Raw genomic sequence first — 19,358 nt, 5'->3', positions numbered from 1 at the left:
GGACTCCTGAAACCCTCGTAATTTCCTAATTGATCAGAGCACTAGGAGAACCCTTTGTTCTCATATTTGGTCTTTGACCCCAGGTCCTCGCACAGGGCTCGTAAATCTCTGGGTGACAGGAGTGCCTTTTGTTCTACTGAAACCATGTCTGGGGGTTGCCGAATGGGGGCTCATCAGGAGGAAGGCCAAGCCACGATTTGAAGCTTGGGACTTTCAGTCCCACTGTCTGTTTTCCCGAAAGCAAAGAAGGGATGGAAACTGAGTTAATGATCAATCATGCCTCTGTGATGAAGCCTCCATAGAAATCCCCAAAGTACAGGGTTTGGCGATCATCCGGGCTGGTGAACATATGGAAGTGCCAGGGACAGTGGTTTCTTTCCCCAGTCCCTTGCCCCACGCATCTCTTCCATCTGGGCGTCCACCTGTCTCCTTTCATAACACACTGGTAGATCTCAGGAGTTCTGTGAGCCTTTGAGCAAATTACTGAACCCGACGGGGGAGTTCTTGGAATCCCAACTTATAGCTGATCAGTCAGAAGTACGTAGAGGTGAGAACCAGAGTCCTGTGCCTGGCGCCTGCAGGGGGAGTGCTCTCGTAGCCCCTGAGCTGCGGGGTCTGGGGCTGTCTCCGGGGAGCATCGGGACAGCGTTGAACTGTGAGGCGCCCAGCTGGCGCTGAGGAAATTCTTCCCTGTGTGGAAGCCCCACACACCTGGTGTCACTGATGAAGTGAACGCTTGTGAGTATGGTAGTAGTGCGTGGTGGGGAGAAGCACACAGGAGGAAGTGAGTTTTTCTTTTACCCACACCTGTGTTCACTGCAGCATTATTTACGGTAGTCAGGATATAGAAACCGACTACATATCCGTTAAGGGATATGTGGATCAAGAAGGGGTTGGGGACCTTGGGGTGGCTCAGTTGGTTGGGCATCCAACTCTTGATTTCGGCTCCCATCATGATCTCATGGTTCATGAGATCGAGTCCCGTGTTGGGCTCTGTGCTGACAGTGCAGAGCCTGCTTGGAATTCTCTCTCTCCCTCTCTTTCTGCCCCCTCCCCTGCTTGCTTTCTCCCTCTCTCCCTGTCTCTCAAAAATAAACAAACTAAAGGAAAAAGAAGGAAAGGGTGGTATATACATTTGGCAGAATATTAATCAGCCATAAGGAAGAAGGAAGTCCTACCATTTGTAACAACATGGATGGACCCGGAAGACACTATGCTGAGTGAAATAAGCCAGGCAGAGACGGACAAAGAGCACACAATTCCACCTGTATGAGCGATCTAAAATAGTCAAACTCGTAGAAGCAGAGAGGAGAATGGAGCTTGTCAGGGATGGGGTGGTAAGGGAGAAACAGGTGTATTAACCAAAGAGCACAGAGTTTGGTTCTACAGACGAGTGATCTACCGTTCAGCACACAGCTCGTGGCCTACACAGCTGCACTGTATCCTTAAACATTTGCCAAGAGGGAACATCCTATCTTAAGTGATTTTATCACACATACAAAATAATAAAGTAGAAAGGGGGGGTGATTAAAATTTTTAAAAATGCGCATAATCAATTCCCACCCAAGACCTTCTGGGACTGAGGCCCAGCAACGTGTGTTTTAACAGGTTTTCCCGCTAATGGCGCCCCAGACCCCAGTGTGCAAGGCAATGAGGTCTGGTCCGATCTCCATCACAATGTTTGGGTGGAGCTTCAGCCGTTCTCTGCCTATTAGCTCAGCTCAGTTCAGCACATGTATTGCATCTGCTGAATCCCAGGCCCTGTGCTTGGTCGGGAGAGGACCAGAGGATGACATCACTGCTTGCGGTGTCACCCAAAAGCTTGTGGTCTAGCGGGACAGATGGAGAAGGACAGCACAGTGGGGAGCACAGGGGGGGCCGGGAATATAAGCTGGAGAGTCTGCGCCCCATGGGAAGGGAGTCTGTCCACTGCATATTCACAAAAGAGCCTCAGGGCCCATCTTTCAACATGACTCCGCACCTGCATGGACCATGGGTGCCCCTGGCTGCTGGGTGCTCTTAATTTGATTGAGCCTAACGATGGGCATATAACATCTGATGTCACATGGGGGCACATCTGTCCCCGAGGCCTCGGAGGGCAATGCTGGGCACTCAGTTTCTCATCCCACCTCTTCTCATGCCCTGTGCCCAACCCAATATACTTTCCACCAAAATAGGTGGTGGAAAGTCATTCGCCTCCTGCCATGAGTAGCCTGCGTGTGCTCACAGCCCGTCTCCAGACCACAGCTGCCCTTCAGGATTTGCTCAAGACAGAATTCCAAATCAAGAGCCCCTAACTCACCTCCCCCTGTGAGGCCCACCCTTTCTCCGTCCTCCTGAAACCTCTTCTTCCGTTCTGAAGGGCATGCATGCTTCCGGTTGAAAACTTGGAATATGAAGGGAAAAAACAAGCTGTGGCCCCACTACCCAGATGTATCTGCTGTGCACATTCTAGCGGTTTCTGGTTTGACGTCTTCAGAAGTCCTCTGAGGCACGAATTCTGAACCCTGTCCTGAAACCTGTTCTGGCTTTACAACTTGTTTGCATTTCTGCAAGTCTTGATGCAGCCGGGTTTCGGTTCTGCCAGCAAATAGCCAGCTTTTAGCCAACTTCTCTGAGTCCACTCTGAAGCCTGTGAAATGACTGGGGCCACACCATGTCTCCCGAATCCCACGCTTCCTGCCTCTCCTGCTCCCCTCTCCCTACACTGAACCGTCACTGTGCTCTTCATGCAGGGGTTTTGGAGGAGCAGAAAGAGAAGGGTTGGGAAACGAGGAAAGCCCTGGGGTTTCCAGGGGTATCTCATGAGCCACACGGCCTCGGACAACCTCCATCTTTTCCTACAAAATGATACTTGACTGCACAACGGAGTCAAGACCCAGAGCAAGGTTTTTGCTTCTGGAATGCTCAGAACAGGGAGACACGCTTGGTGTCGTGGGAGCATCATGGCTTTTGGGATGGGAGACCGGGGTATGAATTCTGGCTCTGCTTCCATGAGCCATGGGCCCCGAACAGGGGTCCCCACTGCAGCCTTTTTGGGGCTTGGGAAGCAGCTGGGTGGTCTCTCTTGTAGGAACCGTGGAGAAGCACAGGGGCTAAGCAGAAAGGACGTGCTTCTGAAGGAGTGAATCCTGGTGGAAGACGGTGTGGGCCCGGGAGCTTAGGGTATCTGGGCGGGGGGCCGCTGGAGGCCCGCACAGCCCTCTCCGTGTGGACCGGACTCTCACTTTCCCACGGCACCGGGAACCTGACCGCCCAAACCACTCATCTTCAGGGAATTTCTGCTCGTGGCCCAGCGCTCTGCCGGGCAGAGGGTATGGTCACACCAGTCCTAGAGTTCCCTCCAGGGTGAGTTCCCGGAGCCCGGATTGGCATAAACTGGTCGGGGAGGGGTGGTGAGAGAAGAGTCCCTCTGCGTCCACATAGCTTCCAAGGACCAGGCTTAACTCGCGGAACTGTGCGCAAAAGGGTGAATTTTACTGCATTTCAATGATGTCTTAATTTTAAAAATGAAACAAGCAAACAAAGAAAACAGTCTCCCCAAATGAAGCATTCCAAGGCCTCTTCCAGGAAGAATGCGCACTTGCTGGTGATCTGCAGGCTTGTCACCTCTGCGCCCCAGGGGGCTTGACGCACATTCCACGCTGTCTCAGTTTTGTTTGTCTGCCCTGTTATTAGCCCCTCAGCCTCATCCCTGCCCTCCAGCCCTCGCAGCCCTGCCCCCCTCCCCCCCCACTCCGCCACCAGCCAGGCTCTCTTTCTAGAGCTTCGCAATGCAGCACGTTGGAAGGATGCTTACAGCTGTGAATACAAAGGTTCCATGCTCAGGAATGAAGGCTGCACATTTTGTGTCTGGAACGTGATGGCCGTCCTCTATGCTTGAAATAATTTTGGAGGGTGTAATGTGTGGCACACTGCTCCAACTCCCCCCCCCCCCCCCCCCCCCCGGGTTATAAGAGAGAGCCCTGGAGCCCAGGCAGGCTGCCTGCCCGGCCCCCCGCCCCCCAGCCCACGGGATCGTGGGCTTCTGGCACTGAATATGCACTGTTGCCTCACTGCCCTCACATGCATCAGCCCCCCTGAAAACCAGAACTGGTCCTAGGGGCTCAGGTCATGATCTCATGGTTTGTGAGTTTGAGCCCCGTGTCGGGCTCTGTGCTGACAGCTCAGAGCCTGGAGCCCGCTTTGGATTCTGTCTCCCTCGCTCTCTACCCCTCCCCCACTCTGTCTCTCTCCTTCAAAAATAAACAAACATTAAAAAAAATTAAAGTAAGGCTTATTGATGGATTTTGAAATGTACAAGACAGCTGGGGACAGGGCCCAAGCCAAGAGAAATATCAACCGTAGCAAGACATTTTCTGGAGACGAGTGTCCCTACAGTTGCACTGTCCAGCAGAGTAGCCCCTCGTGAACACGTGGAGATTGAAACTTAAAATCTAAATTTATTAGAATACATAAAATTCAAAATTCAGATCCTTAGTTACCCTAATTAACCTGCAAGGAGCCATATGCGGCTTGTGGCTACCTCCCTGGACAGTGTGGATCCAGGTCATCTCCAGAACCGAAGGAAGGCTGACGGGGACGGCACGGGTCTCGTGTCCTTCATCAGGGGTGTTACCGGTGTTACCAGTGAATGAAAAGCACAGTGCTTATCTCGTAGCCGTTGAGGGCTGGGTCTCGGTTCCCAAGGATAATGGGTCCTAATCCCTGGAGCCTGTAAATGTTAACTTATATGGAAAAGGGGTTTCGTACGTGTGATGTGATTAAAGCAAGGATGTAAGACAGGGAGATTACCCTGGTTATCTGGACAGACCCCAACTGCTATCGGGGGTGTTCTCAGGACCGAGGAGCACAGGGAGGTGAAGCACACGTGTGGGGGGGGCGGTGGTGTGACCACACAGCAGGGAAGGGACGGAGTCACAAGCCAAGGAATGCCAGCCGCTTCCGGAAGCTGCAAGAGGCGAGCGACAGACTGTCCCCTGAGCTTCTGGATGGTGGACCCTTTGATTTCACACTTCCGACTTTCAGAACAGGGAGAAAATAAACTTCTATTGGTTTAAGCCACCATGTTTGTGATCATTTGTTACAGAAGCAATAGCAGGTTAATGCATGGGTTAAGTTATTTAGTGTGTAAAGTACTGGGAATTTTTGGTTCCGAATAAACGCTCAGTAAATGTTAGTCTCTGATTATCATCATTATTATTATTTTAGACTAATACACACCTAATGTATCCAGTCACCAAAGGAGGCCAGTGGTGTTAGAACATGGAGCGCCCACATTTGAGCAGGGCTCTGGGGCAGGACGGACGTTTAGGAAGCTGTGTTCCCTTGATGAACAAGTGAAGCACCTGCCAACCGAAATCGCGTTTCCAGGATTGCAATATTTGACAAAAACAGCTATTTCGAATCGTTGGGCCTGTACAAAGGATTATAAACACAACTGCCTCAGTTTCCAGAAGACTCTCGGCTTCTGGAGCCCGAGTATAAAGCGAAGGGGAACACAGTACAAGAGGAGGTGTTGGGGTGAGCTGAGCGAGGCTCGAGCCTCCCCCTGCTCCACTGGGTGGGGAAGGAGCCAGAACAGTAACTTTGGGGTCGGGGAGAGAGTACCAGCCACGTCGTGACCATGACTCCACATCCAAGAAAATTCAACAGAATCAAGGAAAGGGCTACTAGGAATAACCTGAGAGTCACTTAGCGAATGGTGCAGCTTATCTAAAACACACGACCAACAGCGTGGAGAAAACAGTGAGTAATACTGTGACAGTGCTGAGCGGGGACGGATGTGGACGACACCCGTGGGGAGCGCTGTATGATGTGCAGGCGGGTCGGGCAGCTGTGCTGCACACCAAACTAATATAATGTGTTCTGTGTCAACTGTGCTTCAATAAGAAAAATAAATAAATCAGTAAGTGAAATATACAACCAATAACAGTAGAAAATACTCTTTAGAGAAAATCTTACAAAATACAAAAATACCTAAAATACTCATAACCCTGACAAGAAACTTCTGGGGCCCCAGTATTTCATCTGTACCGCCTCATTAACCCCCATGACAACCGCAGGCAGCAGGTGTGGTGTCCGCCTCGTGCAGGTGGCCAGGGTGGGGCTCAGAGGTGCCCAGGGCACAGAAAGTGAGCAATGGGTTCTTAACAGTTACATTATTTCTCATTTCTCTCATTCCCTGTGTTTCCTCCTCTCTTTCCAGCTTTCTTATAGTCCAGCTAAAAAAATCAAAGGCAATTGGTAACTCAGAAGTCATTATTGCAATAATGTATCCAAAACAGCTTTAGTGTCAGTAACAGACATGACTACCTTTTAGAAATCACTTAGAAAGATGATGTCACAGAGAGAAGTGGATACAAGTCGGGGGGTGGGGGGTGGTTCACAGTGGAGATGCTGCAGACAAAACCCACCCCCACCCTCATTAATGAGATAGGTGCAGATGGAAAGATTACCAAGAGCATTTTTCTTTTATCAATTTGATGAAAGATCAAAAAGGTAATAATCACTGCCTTCACCAGTGCACCCACCTCATAGAAGGCTAACCAATCATTAGAAACATCTTCTGGAAAATATTTTATGGACATGGAAAACCCAGTGTTAACGTTTAAAAATGTAAAAAGATTTGTAAAATTGATATTAAATACAAGCGTGAGAGAAAAAGACAGAAGGAGATTTACCGAGAACTTTTACAATAGCCACCTTGGCGTGCCAAGATCAGGAATGATTTTCATCTTCCTCTTTAAGCTCCTCCCTTACCTTGCACATTTTCTACATGAGCATGTGTTGCATTTAACATTGGAAAAACAGGATTCCTTTAAAGTAATTTGAAAATTGAGTTAAAAAAACAAATCCTAGTATAATTTGGCAGCTATACGTATTGATTAAATGAGCTCCAAGTGCGTATTCCAAATCGTGGGAGTATATATAAATTGTAACTTCTGGTAATTTTTCAAGATGACATGTTATGTCTTATTGGAATTTAGCCTGAGGACAGGTCATGTTTCATGTTTCCAAAGACAATATTTGCTTTTTATTTGTCTTTGATTTTAAAAAAGCAAGGGAAAGGATTTTTATCAAAGTCAATCAGTTTCATGTAATCCAATTAGGAAAATGAATTTGCCCTTGACCTTACATTACTTCAAAAAGAGGAGTCTTGATGTCTTTGTGAGTGATGCTCAGCATACCCGTGGGACCCTAACTCGGTCTCCAGACTGTCAGGCCAGTGACACCCGGATGGACTGCTCTCAGGGACTGGCCAGCGAGGGCTGGGTCCCCAGAGGAGCCTGCCTCCCCGGGAGCAACGCAAGGGGCCCCTCCCAGGAAGACAGCAGGGGCCCCCAAGGTCTCCCTCGAATCTCCCGGGAGACCACTCACATTTACTGCCAGTCTCGTGTCTCCCCATCCTTTGACCAGAGGATGATTTCCAAGAGTGTCATACACGCATTTCGTTAACCTGCTTTTTGAAAATTAGGGTTTTAGAATTTTACATATTTATTTTGAATTATCCCAAATTTATTGCTTATCTTTCCTTGTCTTCTAATATATTTAATGAGGCTTTTTGTTATAAAAATAATACTTATTAAAAAAAAAAAGACCTCCAACAGCACAGGGTATAAAGTAAAAGATAACATTACCACTCTAGTCCCCAGAAATAACCAAGCAAACAGTTTCCAGTGTATCCTTCCAGAAATTTTCCATGCACGTACAGACACGTATCTAATAAGTTAAATGTGTGTATGAATATGTGTGTGTGGGTATGTTTAATATGTTTCAGCTTATTCTGGGTTATAACTGTACACAGAGCTTTCAACTTGGTTTTGTCGCCTAATGGTAAATTGGATTTTAAAATATCTATTTAAAAATTGAGAATCATTCCATTTATAGAAGACAGGCTTGTGGAAACCATTCTCTGCAGCCCTGGAGAAAGCGGTGGAAAATTCCTGATAACTGAGATTTGTGAACACAGGACATATCATTCTCTTTATAAAATGAGAGTTTTGGGGCTCCTGGGTGGCTCAGCAGGTTAAGCAATGGACTCATTTTTATATTAATGTTTGTTTATTTTTGAGACAGAGCGAGAGAAAGAGACAGATCACAAGTGGGAGAGGGGCAGAGAGACAGGGAGACAGAATCGGAAGTAGGCTCCAGGCTCTGAGCTGTCAGCACAGAGCCCGATGGCCTGATGTGGGGCTTAAATTCACAAACCGCAAGATCATGACCTGAGCCAGTCAGATGCTTAACCAACTGCGCCACCCAGGTGCCCCAAACACCGGACTCTGATTGTAGCTGAGGTCATGATCTCATGGTCTTGAGATCGAGCCCTGTATTGGGCTCAGCACTGAGCATGGAGTCTGCTTAAGATTCTCTCTCCCTCTGCCCCCCCCCCCCATTCTCTCTCTTTCTCTCTAAAAACATTTTGTAAAAAATGAGAATTCTAATTATAAACCAACGTGGTATCATCTAAAGTCTCAATTCTTTTGAAACTATGCCTTTCTACCTAAATGTCCACAACTGCACAAAATCATCCCAAGTGTATTTGCTCTGGACACAATTATGCAATTGGCTAAGAATGGAATATGGCGATAGCATCGCCTGCACAATTCATCCCTTCCATGTGGAATTCATACGCCACTCCCTCCTCAGTGCCAGCCTGGTCCTGACGGGGCTTGCTGAGTGGTTGGGGGAGGGGCATGTGAGTGAGCAGGTGGTTACAGGATGGGAGAGACAGTCATGACCTGATATACAGGTCTAGGCACCCCGCGTGTCTAAACAACCCCATGAAGCAGGTGCTGAGTCTTGTCCTTACATCATAGATGAGGAAACTGACCACAGAGAAGAGGAACGAAGCCTACACAGCTATGTCCAGTCTGTGCTCTCAATCATGATGCCAGCTGTCAGGGGCAGGGATGGTGGGTGTGGGGCGACGCGGAGCTCAAGCAGGGGACAAGGAGGGATTCTCAAGGGAGAGCCCTCAGGGGGGTTTCATAGAGTCTTGACCTGAAGGAGAAGTTAGTGAGGCAGAGGGGGGTGGGAGGAAGCAGAAGGTGCATGAATGGGGACACTGCCTGAGTCCTTGAGCCTCACACTCTAAGGGTGTCAATGAAGGAGGGGGTCACTGCTGAGATCCCAGCAGGTGGCTGAAGAGAATCTGGGAACATCTGGGCGGTGTCTGTCTTCCTTCCCCGTGCAGCTTGGTTGGATGGGGTTGGAGGGGTTGGGTGGCAGTGAGGAGGAGGGGCTTGGTGGGTGAGGGTCTGTGCCCCTGGGGCATTGAGTTCCCAAGAGAACCAGCATCGCAGTGAGGGTGCGCTCAGAAATGAGAGGCCAGGACTGCAGGTGCCCAGTGATCGGGGGCGCATGGCAGAAACCACAGGCTGCAGGAGGAAGCCGCAGGGACCGAGTGGGCTGCCATTCCTGTTGGACCAGGTAAGTACACTGCTCACCTACGGGACCTGGTCAGGGAGTGACAACAGCACATGCCCAGACGTCGTCACACCTGTCCGACCCCTAACTGTCGGCATGAAGGTTTCACTTCCCTTTCTCATTAGGGGCCATAAGGGGAAGAAAAGTGGGGCAACATTCCTGGTAGGCATCTGAACGGACTCCAAGTGTGCTCAAAATAGACAGCCTGAAGGACGCTCTCTTAAACTGGAAGACTCTGAGTTACCTACAACTGGCAAATTTAAGCTTTGCTTAGACTGTGTGCAGGAGACGGGTCCGAGGGCAAACTTAGAGATAAGAATACTGGGTTTTGATATTTGAAGAACAGAAGACATGCCTTTTTTAAGAATGGAAAACACTGGGGTGCCTGGGTGGCTCAGTTGGTTAAGCATCTGACTTCGGCTCAGGTCATGATCTCGTGGTTCGTGAGTTCGGGCCCCATGTCGGGCTCTGTGCTGACAACTCAGAGCCTGAAGCCTGCTTCGGGTTCTGTGTCTTCCTCTCTCTCTGCCCCTCCCCTGCTCATGCTCTGTCTGTCTCAAAAATAAGTAAACATTAAGAAATTTTAAAAAATACCTCATTTTGCTATAACATAGCCTTGATCAGTAAGGTATAAAAAGAAAAGTTTACAAATTTATTCGATATTGAATTTTAAAAAATCATCAGTATTTTCAAATTGCATTCACATAGTAAAGGACAGAGCTTCCCAATTAAAAGCAATCGATTTCTTTCTTTGTTTTAAAAAATGTTTTATTTAGTTTTGAGGGAGAGAGGGCGAGTGGGGAAGGGCAGAGAGAGAGAGAGGGACAGAGGATCTGAAGTGGGCTCTGCATGGACATCAATGAGCCCAATGTGGGGCTCAAACTCACGAACTACAAGATCATTACCTGAGCCAAAGTGGGATACTCAACTGACTGAGCCATCCAGGTGTTCTGAGCATTAAAATAATTTTGAAGTTAATTTATTTATTTTGAGAGAGATAGAGAGTGAGGGAGGGAGAGGAGGAGGGAGGGGCAGAGAGAGAGACAGAATCTCAAGCAGTCTTCTTGTTGTCAGCACAGAGCCCAATGTGGGGCTCGAACTCATGAACCATGAGATCATGATCTGAACTGAAACTGAGTGTCAGGTGCTTAAGTGACTGAGCCACCCAGGCCCTCAGTGAATTGCTTTCTTTGAAAAAAATATATTTTTTAAAGTTTATTAAGAGAGAGAGACAGAGAGAAAGTGGGGGAGGGACAGAGGGAGAGGAAAGGGAAAAATCTCAAACAGGCTCTGCACTATCAGCGTAGACTCTGACATGGGGCTCGAACTCACAAATTACGAGATCATGATGTAAGCTGAAATTAAGAGTCAGACACCCAACGGACTGAGCCCCCCAGGTGCCCCTGAATTGCCTTCTTTAAAGAAAGTTTGCTATACAATTTAAGTATTGAGGAAACTGTATCAGAATTGCCACATAGAGTTAACACAAGAGGAGTTTATGATGGCCGACATGTCCCTATATCTCGATGTATATGTGAAATCTACTGCTGCGTAACGTTTCATCAGAACTTGGCGATCGAAATGATCAACGTTTATGTTGTCACTGTTTCTGTGGGGACGGGACCAGATGTGGCTGCACTGAGGGCCTCTGCCTCAAGGTCTCCCACCAGGCTGAAAACCATGCTATGGTCTCATCTGAAGGCTCTCCGGGGACGAAACCACATCTAGGGTCATCGCGTGGCTGTGAGTGGAAGTTAGTTCTTCCCAGGCTGCTGGATTGAGGCCCTCCTTTCCTTCCCATGTGGGAGTCTCCCGTGGCCAGCTCACAACAGGGCAGCTGGCTTTTCTCAGAGCAGCGAGGGAGAGAGGAAGAGAGGGCAAGGGAGGTGGGCAGGATGGCAATGACACCCCCTCACTTTTGCCTCTGTTCTTCCCTTAGAAGTGAAGTGTTTGGTCTAGACACAGTCAAGGGAAGGACATCATGACAAGAAAGAGGTGAAGTCACTGGAGGTCATCTTAGAGGCTGCCTACCATGGACATAAATATCTTTTAATGTGTTTTTTTGAGAGGAAGTTTGATTTTCTATCGCCAATGGTTAAATTCTCCGGTTCTGAAGAGCTAACCAAAGTGGGTGTCTGAGCGTCTCTGAATGCAATATAATATGGCACGGTCTCCATTAAAGGAAACAGATGGCCAAGTCTGGCCTCCATGGCTTCTGGGACTGATCACTACAATCTGCCCTCTTTCTCTGCCCTCTCGAAATAAAACAGATTTTTAAAACTGCTCTCGTAAGGTTGCCTCCAAAGTGTTTGTTCTGCTGTTGAAACTTCTGTGTTCCACAGGTGTTTGTTCTAGCCATGCGTGATTCTGTAAAAATGAATACCTGTCAAAAACCCTCTTTTGTAAAGCAAGCTTTAAGTCAGTTAACATTGCATGCAAGAGTATTAAGGAAGACCGTTCATGCGGACCCTGGGGCCTGGTTCCCAGAACAGTGAGCCACCCAACATTTCGAGGAGGCCCAGGGCCCTGGTCTCAGGTCGCACATTGAGCAGCTGCCTCAGAATTGTGACAGAGAAGGGCTGAGACTGAGAGTCCCGAGCTCATGCAAGTAGAGAGGTGGTCAGACCCCAGGACTTGCTTGTGGCTGGATCCCTTGGCTTCCAGCCAAAGTTGGCCTGGGAAGTCCACCATGGTGGGGCTGTGTCATCTGCTCATGATGCACAATTCCATGTGGTCACAGAAGTACCAGATGGACCTTATTTGAACCAAACCAAACCAAACCAAGCCAAACACCAGCACAAAAAGTAATCTCATTAAAAAAAAAAGTTCCTTCCTGAATTCTTAGCCTTGACATTTCACTTTCTAAGATGAGTCCTAGAAACTCCATGAATCAAGGGCACCTGGGTGGCTCAGTCGGTTAAGCTGTCCAACTCTTGGTTTTGGGCTCAGGTTTTTGGTTCGAGCCCTGCATCAGGCTCCACACAGCCAGCACAGAGCCTGTCTGGGATTCTCTCTCTCTCTCTCTCTCTCTCTATCTCTCTCCATTCCTCCTCTGCTCTCTCTGCCTCTCAAAATAAATAAACTTAAAAAAAAACATGACTCTATTTATATGGACATGGTTCTGTGCTTAAAAACATACAGGAGCCTCAATCCCTATAGAAAAGATAATCAGGACACACCACTGGGCCGCTCACACTTACCTGCATTCGATGAACCAATGCCGGATTTGGTCTTGTAGGTTGTCCTTAATATCTGGACCTTCTACTAATTTCAGGTCATCCTTGATTTTAACCAGGGCTTCTCTGTACTTCTTCTCATGCTTTACCTGTACCTCGTTCCTTAGGGAGGTCACCTTTTCGGCCTGGATTACGGTGGCACTGACTTCATTAAACAGAGGAGGTGGATTCTGAAAACACAAGATCATAAACGTTCTCATGCTGGTAAAGATCATCAGACACTCATGAAGTATGTCAACATCTCCAGTGGCATCTTATCAAGGCTCATGAGACACGCATGCAGAGCGAGCGAATCAGGTCTGGCAGGAGAGTCTGAAGAAGTGATTCACCACCATGGGGAGGAAAGATGGGGATCACTTCACACCATTTCTCAGCTGGGGGGCAGTTAGCTTGAAAAATGCATATTCAATCAACACTACAAAAAACTGTTCATGCTATGGAAGGTAAAATGTTTCCAAATCTTCGTTAATGGGAGAGCAAAGATTATAGAGGAAGAAAGTACTTGAAGCAAGACTGGTGGAAAGTTTGGGCACTTTGATTTCAAGAAAAACTACCCCCAAATCAATTCCACAAACACCTCTTCTGTTGTTAAAGACCCCTCCTAAGGAGGAAACTCTCAGCTGACTCCGGACATTCACTCTGATATTACATCTTTTTGGTATAATGTTCTACTTCAAAATCTGCTGGTTAGCAAGTCAACAGAAGTCGGCTAGTAAGTACCAGTCAAATGCTCAGCACTGCTCCACCATCATTGGGGTCGTGGTGAAAGAAAATACACAATCATTTTGCGGGGCTCCTGGCTGGCTCAGTCCATAGAGGATGCAATTCCTGAGCTCAGGATCATGAGTTCAAGCTCTTCTTTGGATGTAGTACTTACTTAAAAAAAAAAAAAACCAACCAAATATTTTGAGACATAATTCCTGCTCTTTAGAATCTCTAAAATGGAGTTGGCAAGGTGAGAGTAATGTACAACATAGTAGGGAACAATATCAGCTGACCCAAAGACGTTTTACAACATGGGTTTGGATGGAAATTTCTAACTAAAGAGGGATTTGGAGAAGGAAAACACCACAGGGCAGTTTGAACCTGGAATTATATCTCTGTGAGCTGAAGCACTGTTTCCTTCACAGATAGAGGATCTGAGCTCCAAGGCGTTTAGAGAGTCGGCCCAGGCCATTGAGCAAATAAAGAGCATATTCAGTGGTATGCTGCAGTCAGCCCTTGATGGCTCGTGAGATCCAACTGACACATTTTCTAGAATTGTGCAAGCTGGTTGTTAAATGCATTGTTAATTGTTAGCATTTTAAAATGCTGATTTGTATAAACTTGCAATCAAGTAAATTATATCACAAAGTTCTTAATACTCAAAACTCATCACTTCCTAATTTTTGGACTGGATTTTACTATATCATTGATGCTTTTGGCATTATTTCTATCTGTTGTGTCTCTATGGTGAAAATACTTTTTAATGGTGTGCCCTGGTGCCTACATTCCCAACTGCATTAGATCGGCTAGCAGCTTGAATGGGCGATGGGAATAGTTACACCGTGGAAATTAGCAAACGCTAGTTAAGTTGAACCATAAGTTGTTCTGGTTTCTCTGTTTTCTTTCGTGTGTTCATTCTTCATTTTGCTGACACACGCCCACGAGCGTAACGTTCAGACTGGATACGTGTGGCCTTGAATCTTCCAAGTACTTGCACTTTGCAGGTGTTTTCTCGGATCCCTCCCACCTGAATGGCAGTTTGGCAGTGTCCTTGGAGGAGACTTCCCGCATGCAGAGCCGCCCGTGACTGCTCGTTGGACATGGATGCTCCTCGTCCATAAGGTCTTCTCCCTCTGGCTGTACACTTGGAGCTCTGAACATGTATCAAAATGTGCGCAGGTGTGGACACTTACTCATTTGTCATACTCTCCATTTGGTGGGTCCATTCAATATAAAAAGTTGTGTTTTTGGCTCTGAAAATTTCCCTTCTATTATTTCCTTTCCCACCCATTTCTCTTTCTGCAATAAATATTAGATAAAATTGCCAGACCACCAGATTAATCTTCTGCAAGGCTGAACTTTTCTTCTATATGTTCCATCTCCCCTTTATCTACTTGCACTGTGTTATTGGAGGTTTCCTGAACATTATCTTCCAGAACTAATGTGGTTTCCAGTTATGTCCATTTATTAATTTGGATTTATTTATACTTATTTTTTAAAAAGTTTATTTACTCATTTAGAGAAGAGAGAGAGCATATGAGAGCAGGGGAAGGGCAGAGAGAGAGAGAGAGGGAGAGAGAGAATCCCAAGCAGGCCCTAGGCTCGCAACACAGATCCAGACTTGTGGCTTGAGATCATGACCTGAGCTAAAACCAAGAGTCAGACGCTTAACTGACTGAGCCATGCAGACACCTCTATTATTTGGATTTACTTAACATTTTAGGGGGGGTTATTATTATTTTGCCTTTGGGGGCACGCCTTTTATTTTCCCAGAATTTCTTTATATTTTATATTTGCTCCTTCTTAATAGTCATTTTGTTTGGGGAAGTGTTTTTACTTGGAACATATCCTCAAATCTACTGGTGAGTTATTTTTCCACATTTTCTTTTCTTTCCTCAAAATTCTGGAGAGCTTACAAAAAAAAAGATTCCCAGTTTCATGCTGGAGGTGAGGAAGAATCAAGAAACTAGTAGTTTTGGAAAATCCTCAGGTGATGCTAATAACTATCCGGGCCAGGGTTTGGTAGCCTGTAGCCCACAGGTCAAACCTGGTTCAAATGCATGTTTTTGTCAATAAAGTTATCCTGCATCACAGCCAAGCCCATTTCTTTTTTCTTTTTTTTTTTTTTTAATGTTTTATTTATTTCTAGGAGAGAGACAGCATGAGCAGGGGAGGGTCAGAGAGAGAGGGAGTCACAGACTCTGAAACAGGCTCGAGGCTCTGAGCTGGCAGTCAGCACAGAGCCCGACGTGGGGCTCGAACCCACGAACCGTGAGATCATGACCTAAGCGAAAGTCGGACGCTTAACCGACTAAGCCACCCAGGCGCCCCAGCCCATTTCTTTACCTATTGTCTGTGGCTGCTTGAGTACAAGGACAATGTTGAATAGTTGTGGCAGACATTGTCTGGCCTTGCAAAGCCTAAAATGATGACAGAGAAGGAGGAGGGAGAGGAGGAGAGGGGGAGACGGAGGAGGAGGGGGTGTGTAAAAGAAGAATCACAGAAGATGATGCACATATCATTTCCCGAGTGAGTACACATTCACTCTACAAAGGTAATCCCTCAACCCTTAGCATAATCCAGCCAGGCAGGTATTTTTATCATATAAAGAAATGAACCAGAGAGGCTAATTAACTTTCCCCAATTCACACAGCTGGCAAATGGCAGAGGCAGGAAACAATCACTCCCTGGCTTATCTGACCCAAAGCCATTGGTAGGGGGTTTCCAGCAGAAGACCGGGTGTAAGTCGAGGCTCAGCCACTTGTTACCTCGAATATTTTGTAAAAAGCCATTGATACCATTAAGGTTTAGTTTCCTCCTCTTTAATGGGCACAGGGTGAGACTGTGAAGATGGAGCGGAATGCTCTGTGTGAGCCCCTGCTACAGAGCCTGGCACCGAATGACCCCTCGGGGCATTTCCTGTGGCTGTCGCCTATCATCTGGTGCACCGAGGTCTCAGTGTGTGCGATACAGGAGTGCTAGGGGGACACCATGTAAAGACAATTTCAGGGATAAGAGAAAAACATTAGAGTTCATTTCAAAAGCCTCAAAACAAATACAGGATAAAGTTCAAATACAGAACAAAGTTTTGCCTTGTTTACAAAAGACATTAACAAAATTATAAATTTAAACCAACTAGTTGGAAAAAAAGATAATCTTAAGCACTTGGTTGATGCCATATATTGAAATAGTTCCAAATGGATGAAATAGTTAATTGAAACATGCGCACGCACACACACACACACACACACACACACACACACACACACAGTCTCTGAGAAATACCCATGAACCTCTAGGACTGATTTCTCAACGAGAAATACAATCAAGATGCTGTTAGAATAGAGCACCTACTTAACAACACAAAGTCAGTGAAAAAAGATGAAAGAAATTACACATACAATACTTTAAAAATATGCATTGGAAAGTCTAAGGAAATAATCTAGTTGTCTGAATTTCATATAATGAAAACATACTTTTGTGGTAGGTAAAAACCCTAGAACCACATTAAAAGTGAATCTAAAATGAAAACTATAGGATCACTTTCAAGAACAATGTTAAAAGCAAATGATCTAAATTTCCTTGCTATGCATGTGCTTAAAGGCCTTGACTCTATATTCTGCATCTTGTACCAAAACAGATAGAAATTTCCTTTATTTAATCATCTTAAAAACTATCCAAATTCTTGTACCTTTCAGATAATATTTTTTATTCTTAGTGTTTACATTTTCAATGTATGAAGTAGGAGCTTATAATTCACATAAAAATTTTTGCCTGATCTCTTCAATGATTATTTTATTTTATTTTATTTTATTTTATTTTTTTTGACAAGAAATACTATGGTTTTATTAAGTTTGTATTTTACCTAATTTATGTTGTTAAATGTCAAGTATTAAATATGCTAATTCTTTTTTTTTTTTTTTTTTACAAATAGTTTATTGTCAAATTAGTTTCCACATAACACCCAGTGCTCATCCCCACAAGTGCCCTCCTTCATGCCCACCCCCCCTCCCCCCCACATCCATCAGTCCTCAGTTTTTGTCAGCATTCAAGAGTCTCTCATGGTTTGCCTCTCTCCCTTTCCCCCACCATTTCCCCCCTTCTTCTCCCGATTGGTCCTCTGTTAAGTTCCTCCTAGTCCTCCTATACGTGCACACATATGATATTTGTCCTTCTCTGCCTGACTTATTTCGCTCAGCATAACACCCTCAAGGTCCATCCATGTTGCTACACATGGCCAGATTTCATTGTTTCTCATTGCCATGTAGTATTCCATGGTATAGATAAACCACATCTTCTTGATCCATTCATCTGTTGATGGACACTTAGGCTCTTTCCATGTTTTAGCTATTGTGGAGAGTGCTGCTATGAACATTGGGGTACATGTGCTCCTATGCCTCAGCATTTCTGTATCCCTTGGGTAAATTCCTAGCAGTGCTATTGCTGGGTCATAGGGGAGTTCTATTGTTAGTTTCCTGAGGAACCTCCACACTGTTTTCCAGAGGGGCTGTACCAGTTTACATTCCCACCAACAGTGTAGGAGGGTGCCCGTGTCTCCACATCCTCGCCAGCATCTAGAGTTCTCTGATTTGCTCTCTTCAATGATTATTTTAAAGTTCACTATTTCCATGAAGAGGTTAAAATAGATCTGTACCCATATTTCTTTGTCTGTGATCAATGTGTAGAATTATTCAGAAATCTTGCATTAATTTTCTGATTCTCTATCAGCCAATCACATGATCTTGCTTTACCCTCCATTACATTGTTCCTCTGGTAATTTACAGCAGATTTCTTTCACAGATGCATATGTGCAAAATGCATTTTTAGCTGCTCTTTTTCCCTGTTGTCTCTGAAAATGAAACAATGGTAGGTGGCTCTGGTTTGGGTCTTGGCAATAGCTCTAGAACTCTACAAAGTGTTCAGCCAACTTCCTTGCGCTTCCGGGATCTTTGAGCAAAGCAGAGAAATCTCTCAGCTCTCATTGGATTTCTACTGGGGAGTAGCAAGCGCTCGGTCCTGAGAGTTCTTCGTCTGCTTTCCCTTCCTGGCGTCCACGTCCATTTGGAGGTAGATATGAGGATGTGACTACCCATTGAACAGATGAAGACACTGAGGATCATACCTAAGTGGCTTTCCCAGGTCATCCACGTTAATGAAGAAGCCGGCAGGAAGGTTTCCCAATTCCTTCCATTGTGTTCCTTCCATTACACCATGCTGTGCCGTTAATACGTGTGTATTCATGCATGTTTCGTGATATAGACTTTCTCTGACAAAAATACATTTGGGGTCATTTGTAGCTTCTTCCTCTAGTTGCTTCTGAATTTAAAGGTTATAATATATTTAGGTCCTATGTTAATGAGCAGTTTTCCTTTGGGCTAAGACATCTTTTCCTCGTTAGCAACTTTGGTCATATGGAATTCAAATTTGTTAACTCACCGCGTAAACAGCAACTCATTTAAAAATAAATTACAAATATTAAAGGGAAATAGAGAACATGATAATATGGTATATATTGAAATACATCAGCTGTAGAATAATGCATCTTAATGAAGGCTTCCCATGTGAATAAACCATTATATTTACAAGCTTTCCACAGTTAATGACCCGGAACAGTAGAGCGAAACCTACATTGATAGCAAGGTCCTCTGTCAGCAAAAATATACATATTAATAATTGATGTTGCTGTAAACATAGGACATCTGATGACGCTTCCCGGGTCTGTGGGGAAATAGGACTCCACGGTCCATTAACTTAAAATGCTTATCTAATGTTTGATGGGCTTTGTCTTTAAAAATCCTCTTTCAAATTAGTCAGATAAAATGGACATTTGTCCAAATGAAAATCTGTTCAATTTATCAGTCACAAATACACTTGCAGTAAGTGATTTAATGCTGGCAACTTTCTCCAGAAGCTCGTTGGGTGGGGGGGGGGTCGCTGCTTTTTGGTGCTTTGTTGTCACTGAAGGCGAAGTTGGAAGGGGTTGGGGAA

At 45.7% G+C, this 19,358-nt stretch overlaps 1 protein-coding gene across 1 annotated transcript in view; it reads right to left on the bottom strand.

Annotated features, from left to right (window-relative positions):
- Nucleotides 1–19,358, bottom strand: part of IQCA1 (IQ motif containing with AAA domain 1) — a 139,726-nt gene that overhangs the window by 101,166 nt on the left and 19,202 nt on the right. Inside the window, exon 5 of the mRNA XM_039228605.1 lies at nt 12,630–12,835. Within this exon, the coding sequence (XP_039084536.1) occupies nt 12,630–12,835 (206 nt within the window). The remainder of the gene's footprint in view (nt 1–12,629; nt 12,836–19,358) is intronic.

The sequence above is a fragment of the Hyaena hyaena genome, unplaced genomic scaffold, assembly GCF_003009895.1.
Source record: "Hyaena hyaena isolate Hyena2069 unplaced genomic scaffold, ASM300989v1 scaffold_31, whole genome shotgun sequence".
NCBI lineage: Eukaryota > Metazoa > Chordata > Mammalia > Carnivora > Hyaenidae > Hyaena > Hyaena hyaena.
This window is presented reverse-complemented; position numbering and strand designations above follow the sequence as displayed.